Source organism: Artemia sp. Qi Xiang Cuo, chromosome 10 (assembly GCF_049724085.1).
Source record: "Artemia sp. Qi Xiang Cuo chromosome 10, ASM4972408v1, whole genome shotgun sequence".
Classification (NCBI taxonomy): Eukaryota; Metazoa; Arthropoda; class Branchiopoda; order Anostraca; family Artemiidae; genus Artemia; species Artemia sp. Qi Xiang Cuo.
In genome coordinates this window covers 42,766,224-42,785,722 of record NC_142803.1, presented here as the reverse complement: position 1 = coordinate 42,785,722, position 19,499 = coordinate 42,766,224, and the positions used below count along the sequence as shown (strand labels likewise).

The following is a 19,499-nucleotide window of genomic DNA, read 5'->3' as shown; positions in this document are numbered from 1 at the left end:
GATAAATTTAATTAATTTTTTTTAATGCAGTAGTTTTTTAGTAAGGACACTCGATATCGTAAAAGTGTCTGATTCAAACTTTTACCTTGAGCATCGATGTTGTTAGCAGAATTTCCAAAGGATCGTTTATGAGTGCTAGCGTATCTGATGAAATAATTTAAGTCGTATGATAATTTTTTTTTAATACAGTAGTTTTTCAGTAAGGAAACTCGATATCCTAAAATTGTTTGATTCAAAATTTTTACCTTGAGAATCGATGTTGTTAGAAGAATTTCAAAAGGATCGTTTATGAGTGCTGGCGTATTTGATGAAATAATTTAGGTCGTATGATAATTTTTTTTTTAACGCAGTAGTTTTTCAGTAAGGACACTCGATATCCTAAAAGTGTCTGATAACAAACTTTTACCTTGAGCATCGATGTTGTTACCAGAATTTCAAAAGGATCGTTTATGAGTGCTGGCGTATCTGATGAAATAATTTAGGTCGTATGATAAATTTAGTTTTTTTTTAATACAGTAGTTTTTCAGTAAGGACACTCGATATCCTAAAAGTATTTGATTCAAACTTTTACCTTGAGAGTCGATGTTGTTAGCAGAATTTCAAAAGGATCGTTTATGAGTGCTAGCTTATCTGATGGAATAATTTAGGTCGTATGATAAATTTAATTTTTTTTTTTTATTACAATAGTTTTTCAGTAAGAACACTCGCTATGCTAAAAGTGTTTGATTCAAACTTTTACCTTGAGAATCGATGTTGTTAGCAGAATTTCAAAAGGATCGTTTATGAGTGCTGGCGTATCTGATGAAATAATTTAGGTCGTATGATAATTTTTTTTTAATGCAGTAGTTTTTCAGTAAGGACGCTCGATATCCTAAGAGTGTCTGATCACAAACTTTTACCTTGAGCATCGATGTTGTTACCAGAATTTCAAAAGGACTGTTTATGAGTGCTGGCGTATCTGATGAAATAATTTAGGTCGTATGATAAATTTAATTTTTTTTTAATACAGTAGTTTTTGAGTAAGGACGCTCAATATCATAAATGTGTTTGATTCAATCTTTTACCTTGAGCATCGATGTTTTTACAAGAATTTCAAAAGGGATGCTTATGAGTGTTGACGTATATAATGAAACAATTTAGTTCGTATGATAATTTTTTTTTATTGAAGTATTTATTCAACAAGCACAACCGATATGCTAAAAGTGTTTGATTCAAACTTTTACCTTGATCATCGATGTCTTTAGCAGAATTTCAAAAGGATCGTTCATAAGTGCTGGCGTATCTGATGAAATAATTTAGATTGTATGATTAATTTAATTTTTAATTATTTTTTTTGCAGTAGTTATTTAATAAGCACACTCGATATCCTAAAAATGTTTGATTCAATTTTTACCTTGAGAATCGAAGTTTTTAGTAGAATTTGAAAACGAACGCTTATAAGTGCTGACCTGTCTTTGATAAACTAATTCATGTCGCATGATAATTTTTTTTAATACTGTAGTTATTCAATTATGACACTCGATATCCTAAAAGTGTTTGATTCGAACTTTTACCTTGACAATCGATGTTGTTAGCAGAATTTCAAAACAATCGTTTATGAGTGCTGGCGTATCTGATGAAATAATTTAGGTCGTATGATAAATTTAATTAATTTTTTTTAATGCAGTAATTTTTCAGTAAGAACACTCGATATCCTTAAAGTATTTGATTCTAACTTTTACATTGAGAATCGATGTTGTTAGCTGAATTTCAAAAGGATCGTTTATGAGTGCTGGCGTATCTGATGAAATAATTTAGGTCGTATGATAAATTTAATTTATTTTTTTTAATGCCGTAGTTTTTTAGTAAGGACACTCGATATCCTAAAAGTGTCTGATTTAAACTTTTACCTTGAGCATCGACGTTGTTAGCAGAATTTCAAAAGGATCGTTTATGATTGCTGGCGTATCTGATGAAATAATTTAGGCCGTATGATAAATTTAATTTGTTTTTTTTAATGCAGTAGTTTTTCAGTAAGGACACTCGATATCCTAAAAGTATTTGATTCAAACTTTTACCTTGAGAATCGATGTTGTTAGCTGAATTTCAAAAGGATCGTTTATGAGTGCTGGCGTATCTGATGAAATAATTTAGGTCGTATGATAAATTTAATTTATTTTTTTTAATGCAGTAGTTTTTCAGTAAGGAAATTCGATATCCTAAAAGTGTTTGATTCAAACTTTTACTTTGAGCATCGATGTTCACACACACACACACACACACACGACATACACACACACAGAGAGACAACACACACACACACACAGAGAGAGAGAGAAGACACATGCACAGAGACGACACACACACAAAGAGACAACACACACACAGAAACGACAAACACACATAGAGACGACACACACAAAGAGACGACACACACACAGATACGAAACACACATAGAGACGATACACCCACAGAGATGACACACACACACAAAGAAAACAAGCACAGAGACAACACGCACACAGAGACAACACACACACACAGACGACACACACACATAGCGATGACACACGCACAGAGACGACACACACAGAGACGACAACACACAGAGAGAAGACACACGCACATAGACGACACCCACAAAGAGACGACACACACACACAGAGACGACACACACACAGAGACGACACACACAAAGTGACGACTTAAACATAGAGACGACAAACACACAGAGACGACAAACACACAGAAACGACACACATAGTGAGATGACACACACACAGAGAGACGACAAACACACAGAGACAACACACACAAGAGACGACACACACAGATACGAAACACACAGAGACGACACACGCACAGAGACGACACACACTGAGTCGACTCACACACACAGAGAGGACAAACACACAGAGACGACAGACACAAAGAGACAACTCACACACAGAGAGGACAAACACACAGAAACGACACACACACACATGCACACACAGAGACGACACACACATAGAGACAACACAGACACAGAGACGACGAAACACACACAGAGACGAGACACACACAGAGATGCCACACACACACACACAGAGAGGACAAAGATACAGAGAAGACACAAAAAACAGAGACGACACACCCACAGAGACGATACACACACAGATACGAAACACACATAGAGACGACACACACACATAGAGACAGCAAACACACATAGATACGACACCCACACAGAGACGACAAACACACACACACAGACAACACACACAAAGTGACGACTTACACATAGAGACGACATACGCACAGAGACGACAAACACACAGAGACGATACACATAGAGGGACAACACACACACAAACACAGAAGACAAACATACAGAGGAAACACACACAAAAAGACGACACATATAGATAAGAAACAGACAAAGAGACGAGACACGCAGAGAGATGATACATACATAGAGCTAAATCACACATAGAGAGGACAAACACACAGAGACAACAGACACAAACACACAGAGACGACAGACACAAAGAGACGACTCGCACTCAGAGAGGACAAACACACAGAAACGACACGCACACACACAGAGACGACACTTAGAGTGGCGCGCCACTCTAAGTGAACCTAGATCAAACCCACTTTTTGGATATCTCTCTCACTTTGACTCTTTTTGTGTGTCGTGTCTGTGCGTGTGTCGTCTCAATGTGTGTGTCATCTTTGTGGGTGTGTCGTCTCTGTTTTTGTGTCTTCTCTGTATGTTTGTCGGCTCTGTGTGCGTGTGTGTCGTCTCTGTGCATGTGGCGTGTCTCTGTGTTTTGTCTCTGTGTGTGTGTCGTCTCTGTGTCTGTGTTGTCTCTATGTGTGTGTCGTCTCTGTGTGTGTGCGTGTCGTTTCTGTGTGTGTTTGTCCTCTCTGTGTGCGAGTCGTCTCTTTGTGTCTGTCGTCTCTGTGTGTTTGTGTCTGTCGTCTCTGTGTGTTTGTCCTCTCTGTGTGTGAGTGGGCTCTATGTGTGTGTCGTCTCTGTGCGTGTGTCATCTCTTTGTATGTTTCGTATCTGTGTGTGTCGTCTCTTTGTGTGTGTTTTCTCTGTGTATTTGTCGTCTGTGTGTGTGTGTGTGTGTGTGTTGTCCCTCTATGTCTATCGTCTCTGTGTGTTTATCGTCTCTGTGCGAGTGTCGTCTCTATGTGTAAGTCGTCACTTTGTGTGTGTCAACTCTGTGTGTGTGTGTGTGTGTCGTCTCTGTGTGGGTGTCGTCTCTGTGTGTGTGTGTGCTGTCTCTATGTGTGTGTGTCGTCTCTATGTGTGTCTCGTATCTGTGTGTTTGTCGTCTCTGTGGGTGTGTCGTCTCCGTTTTTGTGTCTTCTCTGTATGTTTGTCCTCTCTGTGTGTGTGTGTCTGCCTCTGTGTATGTCTCGTCTCTGTTTGTGTTTTGTCTTTGTGTGTCTGTCGTCTCTGTGTCTGTGTTGTCTCTATGTGTGTGTCGTCTCTGAGTGTGTATGTGTGTGTGTGTCGTCTCTGTGCGTCTGTCGTCTCTATGTGTGTGTCCTTTGTTTGCGTCTTTTGTCTTTATTTGTGTGCCCTGTCTGTGTGTGTGTGTCAATTGTCTATTTTGGTTGTATTTTTGTGTTTGGAGTCTCTATGTGTGTGTTGTCTCCTTATGTGTGTCGTCTCTTTGTGTGTGTTGTCTCTATGTGTGTGTCGTGTCTGTGTGTGTGTGTCTTCTATGTATGTGTGTCGTGTCTGTGTGTTTTTAGTCTCTGTGTGTTTCTCGTCTCTATGTGTAAGTCGTCACTTTGAGTGTGTCGTCTCTGTGTGTGTGTCGTCTCTGTGTATGTGTGTGTCGTCTCGGTGCGTGTGTCTTCTCTCAGTGTGTTGTCGTCTCTGTGTGTGTGTCGTCTCTGTGCGTGTGTCGTCGCTATGTGTGTTTGTCGTCTGTGTGTGTGTGTGTGTTGTCTCTTTGTGCGTGTTGTCTCTGTTCTTGCTGTCTTTGTGTGTGTGTTGTCTCTGTGCGTGTATCGTCTCTATGTATGTTTCGTATCTGTGTGTTTGTCGTCACTTTGAGTGTGTCGTCTCTGTGTGTGTGTCGTCTCTGTGTGTGCGTGTGTCGTCTCTGTGTGTGTGTCTTCTCTCAGTGTGTTGCGTTCTGTGTGTGCGTCTCAGTGTGTGTGTCGTCGCTATGTGTTTGTGTCGTGTCTCTGTGTGTGTGTTGTCTCTGTGTGCGTGTTCTCTCTGTTCTTGTTGTCTTTGTGTGTGTGTCGTCTCTGTGCGTGTATCGTCTCTATGTATGTTTCGTATCTGTGTGTGTGTCGTTTCTTTGTGTGTGTCGTCTCTATGTGTGTTTGTCGTTTCTGTGTGTGTGTTGTATCTTTGTGTGTGTGTCGTCTATGTGCATGTGTCTTCTCTGTGTCTGTGTGTGTCGTCTCTGTGTGTGTGTGTCGTCTCTGTGTGTGTGTGTGTGTGTGTGTGTGTGAACATTGATGCTCAAGGTAAACGTTTGAATCAAACACTTTTAGCATATCGAATGTCCTTACTGAAAAACTACTGCATAAAAAAAATAAAAAAAATGTAATATACGACCTAAATTATTTCATCAGATACGCCAGTACTCATAAACGATCCTTTTGAAATTCAGCTAACAACATCGATTCTCAAGGTAAAAGTTTGACTCAAATACTTTTAGGATATCGAGTGTCCTTACTGAAAAACTACTGCATTAAAAAAAATAAATTAAATTTATCATACGACCTAAATTATTTCATCAGGTACGCCAGCACTCATAAACGATCCTTTTGAAATTCAGCTAACAGCATCGATTCTCAAGGTAAAAGTTTGAATCAAACACTTTTAGGATATCGAGTGTCCTTACTGAAAAACTACTGTATTAAAAAAAATAAATTAAATTTATCATACGACCTAAATTATTTCATCAGATACACCAGCACTCATAAATGATACTTTTGAAATTCTGCTAACAACATCGATGCTTAAGGTAAACGTTTGAATCAGACACTTTTAGGATATCGAGTGTCCTTACTAAAAAACTACTGCATTAAAATAATAAATTAAATTTATCATACGACCTAAATTATTTCATCAGATACGCCAGCACTCATAAACGATCCTTTTGAAATTCCACTAACAACATCGATTCTCCAGGTAAAAGTTGGAATCAAACACTTTTAGGATATCGAGTGTCCTTATTGAATAACTAGTGAATTAAAAAAAAAATTATCATGCGACATGAATTAGTTCATCAAAGACAGGTCAGCACTTATAAACGATCCTTTTGAAATTTTACTAAAAAACTTCGATGCTCAATGTAAAAATTGAATCAAACATTTTTAGGATATCGAGTGTGCTTATTAAATAGCTACTTCAAAAAAAATTATTAAAAATTAAATTAATCATACAATCTAAATTATTTCATCAGATACGCCAGCACTGATGAACGATCCTTTTGAAATTCTGCTAAAAACATCGATGCTCAAGGTAAAAGTTTGAATCAAACACTTTTAGCATATCGAGTGTCATTACTGAAAAACAACTGCATTAAAAAAAAATTTATTATACGACCTAAATTATTTTATCAGATACGCCAGCACTCATAAGCGATCCTTTTGAAATTCTGCTAACAACATCGATTCTCAAGGTAAAAGTTTGAATCAAATACTTTTAGGATATTAAGTGTCCTTACTAAAAATTACAGTATTAAAAAAAAAATTAAATTTATCATACTACCTAAATTATTTCATCAGATACGCCAGCACTCATAAACGATCCTTTTGAAATTCTGGTAACAACATCGATTCTCAATTTAAAAGTTTGAATCAGACACTTTTAGGATATCGAGTGTCCTTACTGAAAAATTACTACATTAAAAAAAAAATTAAACTTATCATACGACCTAAATTATTTCATCAGATACGCCAGCACTCATAAACTATCTTTTTGAAATTCTTCTAAAAACATCGATACTCAAGGTAAAAGTTTGAATCAAACACTTTTAGCATATCGAGTGTCCTTAATGAAAAACTACTCCATTAAAAAAAAATTATCATACGACCTAAATTATTTCATCAGATACGCCAGCACTCATAAATGATCCTTTTAAAATTCTGCTAAAAACATCGATGCTCAAGGTAAAAGTTTGAATCAAACACTTTTAGCATATCGGGTGTCCTTACTGAAAAATTACTGCATTAAAAAAAAATTATCATACGACCTAAATTATTTCATCAGATACGCCAGCACTCATAAACAATCCTTTTGAAATTCTGCTAACAACATCGATTCTCAAGGTAAAAGTTTGAATCAAATACTTTTAGAATATTGAGTTTCCTTACTGAAAAACTACTGTATTAAAAAAAAATTATCATACGACTTAAATTATTTCATCAGATATGCTAGCACTCATAAAAGATCCTTTTGAAATTCTGCTAACAACATCGATGCTTAAGGTAAAAGTTTGAATCAGACAATTTTAGGATATCGAGTGTCCTTACTAAAAAACTACTGCATTAAAATAATAAATTAAATTTATCATACGACCTAAATTATTTCATCAGATACGCCAGCACTCATAAACGCTCCTTTTGAAATTCTTCTAACAACATCAATTCTCAAGGTAATAGTTTGAATTAAACACTTTTAGTATATCGATTGTCATTACTGAAAAACTACTGCATTAAAAAAAAAAATTTATCATACGACCTAAATTATTTCATCCAGATACGCTAGCACTCATTAACTATCCTTTTGAAATTCTGCTAACAACGTCGTTGCTCAAGGTAAAAGTTTGAATCATAGACTTGTAGGATATCGAGTGTCCTTAATAAAAAACAACTGCATTTAAAAAAAAATAATTAAATTTATCACACAACCTAAATTATTTCATCAGATACGCCAGCACTCATAAACGATCCTTTTGAAATTCTGCTAACAACATCGATTCTCAAGGTAAAAGTTTGAATCAAACACTTATAAGATATCGAGTGCCCTTACTGAAAAACTACTGCATTAAAAAAAATAAATTAAATTTATCATACGACCTAAATTATTTCATCAGATACAGCAGATACGCCAGCACTCATAAACGATCCTTTTGAAATTCTCCTAACAACATCGAAGCTCAATGTAAAAGTTTGAAACAGACACTTTTAGGATATCGAGTGTCCTTATTGAATAACTACTGTATTAAAAAAAAATTATCATGCGACATGAATTAGTTCATGAAACACAGGTCAGCACTTATAAACGATCCTTTTGAAATTCTACTAAAACTTCGATGATAAAGGTAAAAATTGAATCAAACATTTTTAGGATATCAAGTGTGCTTATTAAATAACTACTGCATTAAAAAAAATAAATTTATCATACAATCTAAATTATTTCATCAGATACGCCAGCACTCATAAACGATCCTTTTAAAATTCTGCTAAAAACATCGATGCTCAAGGTATAAGTTTGAATCAAACACTTTTAGGATTTCGAGTGTCCTTACTAAAAAACTACTGCATTAAAAAAAAATTAAATTGATCATACGACCTAAACTATTTCATCAGATATGCCAGAACTCATAAACGATCATTTTGAAATTCTTCTAACAACATCGAATCTCAAGGTAAAAGTTTGAATCGAATACTTTTAGCATATCGAGTGTCCTTACTGAAAAACTATTGCATTAAAAAAATAAATTAAATTTATCATACGATCTAAATTATTTCATCAGATACGCCAGAATTCTAATTCCGATTTTAAAAGCGTGTTTAATCACGTTGCTTGGAAAGGTATCCACAAGTACATGCTCTGAAAAGGTGCCAAGGAACGTAATCTCCCCAAATAACACCATTATAAGTACTCTAAGACACCTCGCTCCCATCATCCCATCCCTCCAAAAATATTTTATTCAGAGATTTCTTTTAAAAAATTATCCAATCACTAATTAGAATCAATCACACTCCTATTATTCAAAAATTAATTAATATCGTTCATAGAGTCCAATTTGCGAATTCCTTATCCCTTTTTGCAAATGTCAATCAAACAATTCCGATTGTAAAAGCGCGTTTAATCACGTTGCTTGGAAAGGTATCCACAAGTACATGCTCTGAAAAGGTGCCAAGAAACGTAATCTCCCCAAATAACACAGGAAGGAACATAGTGCTATAGAATAGCATGGGAGGGAATATAAACCCTTAGAATACCATAGGAGGGGACATAAACCCTTAGAATAGCATAGGAAGGAACATAAACCCTTGCAATAGCATAGGAAGGAACATAAACCCTTAGACTAGCATAGGAAGGAACATAATCCACCCAAATCCATAAGTACATGCTCTGGAAAGACGCCAAGGACCATAGGGCAAGCAAATCCATAGGTACATGCTCTGGAAATGTTTTTCCTATGGCCGTAAGCAAATAGTATGGGAATTCCTATGGGCGTAAGCAAATTCAATATAAGCATTCTACTCATGTCGACGAAGGTTTTGGAATATTGTCGTGCTTGCTTCGTTCCAACGGAAACGTTAGCTTCAGGAATGGATGGAATGAAATATTAAATAATTCAATGAAGAAAATTTCAACCTGCGCTAGCTGTATACTGCTTCTGCGACTGCCGCTAATAACTCACTGTAGTGCCAAACCACCCAAGGCAAGCATAGCTGCGCGCACCCCTTATCCATGTAATATATTCCATACCTTATTCTTTACTCTCTCCCATAAAATTCCAATTTCCTTGATTCTTTTTTACGACATCTTCCTCACCCGGATCGGCGACGGTCTGCTTTTCGTCATTTGATGTGTGGCCAGTCAAAGGAGTACCTAAAACTTTTAAGGCAATTACTCTGTAAAACTGTTAACAGATCTTCCTCAGTCTTTCGAAGTACCCACGCTTCAGAGCCATACTTGACCAATGTCATTGCCGTGGCTGCCAATATTCTAATCTCAGTCTGCAGGTTTATCTTGCTTTCCTTCCAAACTATTTTTCAACTTTGAATAGAACAAACACTGGGGCTTGGCTATTCTAGATTATTTTTTTTTTTTAGGCATCTTCACTGGATCCACCATCTTCAGTAATTTTGTACCCAGGTAAGCAGGGGCAAATCTCCAGTATTTTTATTGGGGGGGGGGGGGGGGAAAGAGGGGTCCATAACTGGAAAGTCAAAGGGCATGGGATGTACAGTATTTTTTCTCCACATTATTGGGGGGCAACTGCCCCCCCCCGCTGCCACCCCCAAATGACGCCCCTGTAGGTAAGTAGAGCTATCCATTTGATTCATTTTCTTGTTACCTAATATCAAATCTTCGCTCTCATTTATTCATAGTTGAAGTGACTTGGTCTTCTTAATATTAATTTTCAAACCATTCCTTGCACACTGAACTCTAAAACCTCGAAAATGCATTTGTTGTGCTAACATTTTTATACCAAAACAAAGAAAACCAACGATAATTATTTGTCAATCAAAACCAAGTGCAATGCTGCGTCTACTAGACTACAATTTCCTCGAGAAGTACTCCTCAAGGTCATACAGGCATAGGTAGGCTATCTTATAAAGTTTACACTAGCTATATAGGTATTTTAACTACTACTAATACTATTAACAACTCGCCGCAGCACCAAGCCGCCTGAGGCCAACTATCTCTGGTATTTTCAGCTATATCTGTAAAAAAAAACATGAATCTTGAAGCATTTGTTTGACCAATAATTTTATCCTTCTTTTGCCGTAATCTTTTCATGCGTCAGAATCTCGAATCTTTTCATCGGCTTAAGAAACTCAATTTAGTGGTAAGGAGAAATCGTCTGGAATAAGTTTAATGTAGTAATTTTATACATTCCAGGAAGAGCTATACTATGCTTAAAACATGAAATTGGGTTTAAAGTTGTAAAAAAAAAAAATAGAAATAATGAATGAAAAGGAATTATGAAATAGCAGCTTTCACCAGCATTCGCACAGTTATTGATATTCTTGCTAGGTTTTGCGCTGAATATTTTCAGAAACTCGTTTAATTGTCTCTTGATACTCTCACTTAGTTCTTAAGGGTGAAACCGTACTTAGGAATTGATTAGCTTATTTTTCAGCAATCTTCTTGCCCATTTGCAAAATATTTATTTGAGGCTGTAAGAAGCTCTAAGGCATGGATTACAGCCTAACACCAGGATTATGTCTGATGGCCCCATAAGGTTCCTTTGGAAAACAAGACGCTTTAGTCTTGGAAGTTTGGAAAGTTAGGGTATAAACAAAGAGGTTACCTACTAGGACTCTTTAAGCCTAGTGAACAATAAATACAGTCTGATTTCTTTAAATTCTACTAAGAGGCGTAGACATTATGTGTATGCTGGCCAGAACCCCACTTCTTCCCCTCTAAAATGACTTACACTTTAAATAAGACTCTTCGAACGGCTGGACTGTGAACTTGGTTCTAAAGGCTTCAGGATTGTGTTCTCTATCGACGTGTATTAGTCAATAGAGAATTCTGAAAGACAATCTACTTAATTTTACTGTTTAATGACGAAAAGACTGTGAATAACAACGCCCATGCAAGGTAACTTGAAAAGTCTGCGTTTGAGTTTTCTAATTCAATGAAGCTACATAACGTAAGAAATAATTATTAAGACAAAAATATGATATATTTTGTACACTCAATTAAGTATAAAATATGGCACAGTTAATGAAGATAGACAGCACCCTCTTTGTCTAACTCAGAGGCTACATATAATACACTTTATTAACGAAACAAGGATAATGCATGGCTACCTCAGTGTGTTATAAGATCACAATTTTTCTTTCTTTTCTGTCTATCTCCTCACTTCAGTCCCGGCCTTCGTCTTTCGTTTTTTTTTTCCTCTCTTTCTTCTTACTAGACTAAATGATAAGCTGCCTGAGGGCGACACACTGGGAAATACTCCTTTCCAAGGAATATTCTTTAAGCTTTTATGTTTTTACTTTCGACAACTCCCAAGAGAATCTAATCTCGAGCGTCAGACCTCTTTCTTACCCCAGCGGGCTTTTTAGTATAACCATGCTGTATATGCAGTCTCTGCCCATCCAGAGGACATTTTCAAGCCACCTGAGCAGATCTTATGCGACACAGTCGTGTTTTGAATCACAAAATCAAGCCCTTTGCCTAGATTCACCCTTAAACAGTTCTTCTGAAGAGTTTGAATGTATATTACTATTTTCCTTGTGTTTTTTTTTTTGGTTCATATGTACTGTGGAATTATATATTCACGAATGGACACTATCTTAAAATTCATTATCAGTTAGTAAAAGAACAGAAAGGGATATGCAAACACATTTTCTTTCTCCCCGTACATGTATCAAAAGGTGACCGGAGTTTACCCTCCTGACGATTACCCCCCCCCCCGGGAAAATACCCCCCGTGGAAAACACCCCCGTCGAAAATACATCCTTCCCCCCGTGGAAAATAAGGCTTTCCAAACTTGAGAATTTTATCTGAATTTTATTTTTTTAATTTCAGTAGGGGGAAGGAATTTTGGTGCTTGTGTATTATTGCGCCACTCACTCAAGTTTACGCTGTGTAAAATTCGAGAACACACCGGTTTTTTCGTTAGTTTCTTCGATTACTTTAGAAATAAATTGGGGCTATAGATTTGCGCATTAGGGGGGGGGGTAAAGTATAGAGGGTCTGCATGCAAAGTGTGTTTGGTACAATTATTCCGCTTATTAGATAGAAAGATCGGTAAATGTATTTTAAAGCCAAATATACGGCCATGAACACAGTAAAATAACATAAATGAATGGCACAAATAACTTAAACTTTGATCAGCGATCATCATAAATCACTTAAATGAAAACTTCATTAATCTAATAATAGTACTTAATACTTTCAAAAACAGTCATTAAAAAAATTAACACTTGGAAAAAAATACTTAAATGAAATATTACATTTACTTTATACTGGGATTTTTTTTTTTTTTTTTTTTTTTTTTTTTTTTTTTTTTTTTTTTGTTAAGTAAAATGTTCAAATAATTTGCTATTTTTCAGTAATTTTTTATCGACCACACCTAGAAAAAATGTTTTTTTGACTTCAGACTATCCATATATTTTACCACCCCACCCCCATATGTGAAAGTATAGAGCCCAAAATATATAGTTCACATCTATTCTGTCACTTGTCTTGTCTCGCGCTAAGCTGAAAAAACTAATGAACAAACCGGTTTGTTCTCGAGTTTTACATATCCTAAACTTGAGTGAGTTGCCCATAATACACAAGTACCAAAATTCCTTCCCCTTACGGAAAAAAAACTCAAATAAAATTCTCAAATTTTGAAAGCCTTATTTTCCACGAGGGGGGGGTATTTTCCGGGGGGTAAACGTCGGCCACCTAATTTTCATCTCCGAGTCATCTAGCTAGGAGTTTTCAAATTTCAGCCGAATTTGACGGGAAGCAAGAATAAATGTCATAGTCTTTTGGGTTCCTCACTCATTTTAACCTCTACGAGGGACGACTGTTCCTAAGTTATTGTCGTGCTGACAGCTATCAGTATAGGTTGTTGAATCCCAATGACAGCTGATGGAGGTAAGGGTAACTGTCCCAGTTCTGCCTTTTAGAAATCCATGCCTGATTGAATACACCTGAGGTGAGACTTCAGTCTTGTAGTATTGACATTTACCAGAAGAGGTTTTCATATTTCAACAAAATTTTGTATAAAGTGAGAGCTGATTTCCACAATTTGGTTTTTTAGTTTTCCGTACCAACTTAACCTCTACAGGGGGAAGGGATCTATAATTTTGATTGTCTGGACGCCTTTCATCTGCCAGATTGTGTTTAATCTCAAAAAATATGGGCCAATCTGAGATCAATAGGGGGGGGGGGACATTATCTAAATTCTAGTCCTCGGAGTAATGCAACTAGTTATGCGTCTGGGATCTGTTTGAGTCTGGGATCGATTTGAACTCTGTCGGAGATGTGTGAAGTGGGTCTCTAGATGGCTTTCAAAAGCAAATTTACCTGAACAAAACGCCCGCTCATTTGTGTTTAAGCAACTTTGGCAAATGGGTCACACGTTCTCATTTGCCTTTAAGCAACTGTGGCCAATGGGTGACACATTCTCATTTGTCTTTAAGCAACTTTGGCCAATGGGTCACACGTTTGCATTTGTCTTTAAGCAACTGTGGCCCATGGGTCACGCGTTCTCATTTGTGTTTAGAAACTTTGGTCCATGGGTCACGCGTCCTCATTTGTCTTTAAGCAACTGTGGCACATGGGTCACTCGTTCGCATTTGTCTTTAAGCAACTGTGGCACATGGGTCACATCGTTTTCACTTGTGTTTAAGCAACTTTGACCAATGGGTCACGCGTTCTCATTTAGGTTGAAGCAACTTTGGCCCATGGGTCACGCGTTCTCATTTGGGTTGAAGCAACTGTGGCCCATGGGTCACATGTTCTCATTTTTGTTTAAGCAACTTTTGCCAATGGGTCACACGTTCGCATTTGTCTTTAAGCAACTGATTAGTGCTGCTGCTGTCAGTAATAGTGCCAGCATGCATTAAAATGACAGTGACATAAATGTGTACGGGAAGGAACTGATCTAGGAAATTTTCAGGAATTCCTTACCTTACCTATTCCTTATAGCAGACCTATTGGGACTAATTCTCAGGAATAGGTAGAGCCTGACAATTGCACGCAAAGCAAAAAAAAATTATAGAAATGTTTTTGAATTTACCCGCATTAACGAAATCTGTCCTTGGATTATTTTACACGGCGGTGTCAGTTCATGAACATATAGGAAGCAAAATGTATTTTTTTTTAATCTTTGGGGTTGCTTTTTTCTGTTTTTGCTATATTTTTAGCGTAAAAACCAAAGAGGTATTTTCCAAAATTTAGGGGGGATTACGACTTCCCCCTAATTGATGCCCCTGGTTTAACGCCAAGACTCTTTCTCTATTGGTTATTATATCTATTGTGATTTAAGCTTTTATAGGTACAATTTGGTCACATTTTCTTTCTTTTAGGTCCAGCTTCTGGAAAAAGACCTAGGGAAGCATATAGTAAAATCCCGTCCGTATTTTGTGCTGAAAGAGCAAGTAAACCATCAACTTATAGATCAAAAGGAGAAGGTCGAGATGCTTAAAGACGCTGTGATCGCTGCTAAGAGGACATACTCTCAGGGTATTACTAATTTAGAGGTAAGTTTTTTCGTGTCAAAGTTCTAAGCTTTTTGATAGGGCTATTTGATAGGGCTAGGACATGTGAAACATATGAGGCATAAAATAGAGGTTTATTGATGTTGTAATAGAGGCTAAATTCTAGTGTTCTAAAATTAGTTTTTTAAGTTTTGATTTCTAATTTAAATTAGTCTAATTAAATTTAACCTAATTGAATTTAGTCTGATTAAATAAGTCTATTAATTAATTAAATTAATTAATAAATGATTATTTTTAATTTGTTAACTGGCTATTAAATTTAACTAATTAATGATCAATTAAGTTAAATAAATAAATTTAGTGTAATTAAATTAGGTCTGTTTAAAGTTATTCTGATTAAAAAAATAATTAATTAAAGTTCAAATTAAATTCATATTTAGTTGTTTTTTCTATTTTTTAGATGCATTCATTCGTCTGAGATCCGTCCATTTATCGAGACAAAATTATCCTGTTTCTTAGACTTTTTCTTCGTGTTTAGGAAAGAAATTTTTTTTTTTTTACTTTTTTAAATAACCTATTGATAGTATGTATATGAATATCAGTATTTTTAGTCTAGTTAAGCTAGGGGGTAAATTTTCTACCCCTTTCTCCCTTGCTTGTGTTTATAAGAGAATTTTGCCAAGATGAAATAAAAAAGTTGAAGGAAGGACTAATACATCGGTATTGGGATGAACAAAGGTCGCCTCTGATTTTCAGGGGTTCTGAAATATTTCTTTGCTATTTTTTTTAGGTAGGCTTTTGAACACTGTTTTTTTTTATATATAGATTCACAGATTCTGCGCGGTGATCTGATAAAAAAATGAGTTACTTTACGATTAGTCGAGGAATGTGTTTTCCTCGGGAAAATTCTATAGGTCAGGGTCGTTAGTTGCCAAAATGTTTGGGGAGGGGGGGGGGATTTTACCGACTGGCTTATCATTTTTACCTACTATATTTTTTCAATAATTAGCATTATGTCCGTTCTGAATACGATACGTAAAATCACTGTACGAGTTGGTAAAACCGCTGCATTTACCGACCGAGATTGAGATATCGGTTTATGTCATTCACTATTTTCATGCTCGTTATTTAACCAAATAGAAAACTGTGTCTCCATCTATAAAAACACGGCAGGAGTCAATAAAACCGCTGCGTTTCTCGACCAAGTTCTATATTTCTGTAGATGACGTGTCAGTATTTTCGTTGTCTTTATCTAACCGAACATTTTTATTTTTTCTAGTGTCCAAAATATAAGGGGGAGGGTCCTTCTCCCTCCCTCCAAATGTGACGGTCCTGCTAAGGATTCATATTTTAATCTCTCTTCCTTGCTTTGTTTTTTTTTCTCATGTATCTTTTCTTACCTTTTTCTTCCTTTTGAATTTACCTTTTTCTTCTATTTGCTTCTTTCGTAGTTAACCTTAATTTTTTGCAGTGTAATTAAATTAACTGAATTGAACTTGGAATAGCAGCAATAGGAAAAGGGGGGAATCACCCTCACCTTGTTTAGAAAGCATAAAATAAGGGGAGAGGAAACAAAGAGTAGAAAGCATAGAAGGTAGATATGGCTTGGGATTATTTTCCACTTTTTTTTATCATGTTGGTATTTTAGATGATATCTGAACAAATTCACGAGAAACGTAGCATGTCCAGAGTGGGTGACCTGAATACTCCATCCAAAAATAATACCCTGGATTTAACTTACAACTTGGACAAGTTTGAAGAACAAAGTTTCAAGTGAGTTTCTTATTCTTCTTCTTTTCTGATTAACTGACTCGCAGTTGTAGTATAGTACTAGTATGACGGTACTATAACCTCAAGGTCCAAACCGACGGTGCTGATCTCTATTTCGTAGAACTTCAGCGAGGAAGTGCAATGGGGGGGGGGGGGCAGCCATCCTGTGCTTTCACACACCCTTCTTGCTTGGGTAACAAAAATAGGTAGAAGCCGACTGGGGCTATTAAGAAGGACAGATGTTAAGAAAAAAAATTCTTGCTTCATAATATACAGAACAAAAATTGTAGTTAACATATTTTGAATGTGCATTTAGGCCAGAGTAATATCTTGGGCTTTAAGGCCAGAGTATTAGTCTGGGCTTTAAGGCCAGAGTTTTAACAGTCTTTCCCTTAGAATGCCGACATTCTCCAATTTTGGTCTTCCACGGTGACAGATACACAAAAAAAAATAAGAGATGCTGCACGGCATAAAAGTTTTACACACAAAAAAAATGAAAAAAATAACAAGAGAGACTACTTATAGAAAACGTTGCGACTCAACAGAAGCCTGTAAAAAGAAGAAAAAGTTTTCGAGCTAAGATATTTTTAACGAGTATAAAGGGTAAAGAAACAGTGCACATACAAATTTATTTAGGAAAAACAACGATAACAAAAACAACATGCAAACAAAAAATAAAAACATGCGAACAAAAGGTACTAAAAACCAGTCCCGACAAACCCGTTTTTGACGGGTTAACCGCTAAAGAGTAATACAATGATAGCGTGGTTTTAATTGCGTATACGATATTTAAACTGTTCTTTTTTGGAATTTAGGAGGGAGGAAGGTACCTAGGTGAGGTTAGGTTACGTATTTAATATATGCTATGCTTTACCATTAGGTAAAGCATAAAAAAAAATTAGGCAAAAAAAATAAAAAACAACGAAAACAAAAACCGCATGCAAACAAAAAACTAAAAAACAACGATAACAATTAACCACATGCAAACAAAAAATAAAAACATGCGAACAAAAGGTCCTAAAAACCAGTCCCGACAAACCCGTTTTTGATGGGTTAACCGCTAAAGAGTAATACAATGATAGCGTGGCATGAACTAACTCGCAGTTGTAGTATAGTACGAGTATGACGGTACTAGACCCTCAAGGTCCAAACCGACGGTGCTGATCTCTATTTCGTAGAACTTCAGCGAGGAAGTGCAATGGGGGGGGACCAGCCATCTTATGCTTTTACTTTTTATTACACGCAGTTTTACTTTCTGTAACCCCAGCTTTTCTGCAGTAAAGCTTTTTTCTTTCGTTTTTAATTTTAGTAAGGCCCATCTTGGTTAATGAATATGACTAAGAATGGCTTATTTGACGGCAAGTATCGGTCCTGGCTAAGTGGTTTGTGTGCTGGGTTGGGAATTCTTTGTCCGAGGGGTGCTGGTTCGATTCCTGGCATGGGCGGGTATTTGGTTTGGGACGGGGGTCAGTGGTGTGACTCTATATAGTCGATCCAGTTCTGAATGGGTACCTGGAGAAATATGAGAAAGGTAAATATGAAGGATGTGCGAAAGCACAGTATGGCTGGTCCCCAACCCCACATAGCACTTCCTCGCTGAAGCTCCACGGAATGGAGATCAGCACCGCCGGTTTTGACCTTGAGGATCTAGTGCCGTATACTTTACGTACTCAACTATTATTATATTGGTTTCTTTCCATTCTTAGTTGACCGAATTGACAGCTCAGAAATATATTTTGGTCCTCTGGCTAGGTTTAATATGCATATTTTGAATACCTTTCAGATCGACCAAGCTTTGTTTGGGGTGGGCGGTATAAATGATCATAGTAATAATCTAATAGTACATTCAAAAATCTTTCCTCTCCTTATTAAATTTTGTAAATTAATTAGTACAATTTGAAATTAATGAATGGTTCAATTAAATTAATTAATTTTAAATTAAAATTGACTAACTCAAATCGACTCTCCTCTTTTGGGTTGCCACTTAATTATTATCTTGTATCTGTTTGAAACACAATTCAGGTCAAAGATTTTAAAAAGACAGTATATCTTCCATCAAAAAGGAAAAAATTAGTATGAATAACGTGGGTTTTAGAAGGATTGCCATTCTTTCTTCTTTCGGGTCTAGGCGTCTCTCCCGGGAAATTCCCCCAGGGAAAATTCCATCCTGTGGAAAATCTCCCTCCCCATTTTTCCGAACGGGTCCGATCCAAATTTTGAGCCATTTTGTTCAAAATAGTGCAAAGGTCAAAGAGCCGATTCCCCAAACAACCATGCCTCCGGATTTGACAACCCCCCTTCCAGCCCCCGGGCCAAGGGCTGTAAGCTATTAAAGTTGCCCATTGTTAGGATATAAGATTTTTATCGGAAGGGTGGTCGTATAAACTTTGGAGGGGGGCAGATACCTCGAAGTGTGCATTTTAGCCCCAAAACACCTAACTGGTCCTCCATCCTAACTTGAGCCTTCAGTTAAACACAGGATGAGTTGTAAGGAAGGGGTGGGCGTAGAGTTAGAAATTAATAGTTAATCCCTCTTCATTTCTGGGAATGTTTCTGGTCTACACAGTTATTACGAAAGTAAAGAGTAACATTAAACCCCAAAACTAGCACCATTCATTTTGTATAGGTGGGGATGCCCTTTTCT

The 19,499-nt window shown here is 36.6% G+C and overlaps 1 protein-coding gene across 1 annotated transcript; it reads left to right on the top strand.

Annotated features, from left to right (window-relative positions):
• Window positions 1-10,710: 10,710 nt before the first annotated feature.
• LOC148947783 (SH3 domain-binding protein 5-like) lies at window positions 10,711-16,862 on the top strand. The gene is made up of 3 exons (XM_089095747.1): window positions 10,711-10,761; window positions 14,954-15,127; window positions 16,734-16,862. The coding sequence occupies exons 1-3, from the start codon at window positions 10,711-10,713 to the stop codon at window positions 16,860-16,862; spliced, it is 354 nt and encodes a 117-aa protein (XP_088951873.1).
• The last annotated feature ends 2,637 nt before the right edge of the window (window positions 16,863-19,499 follow it).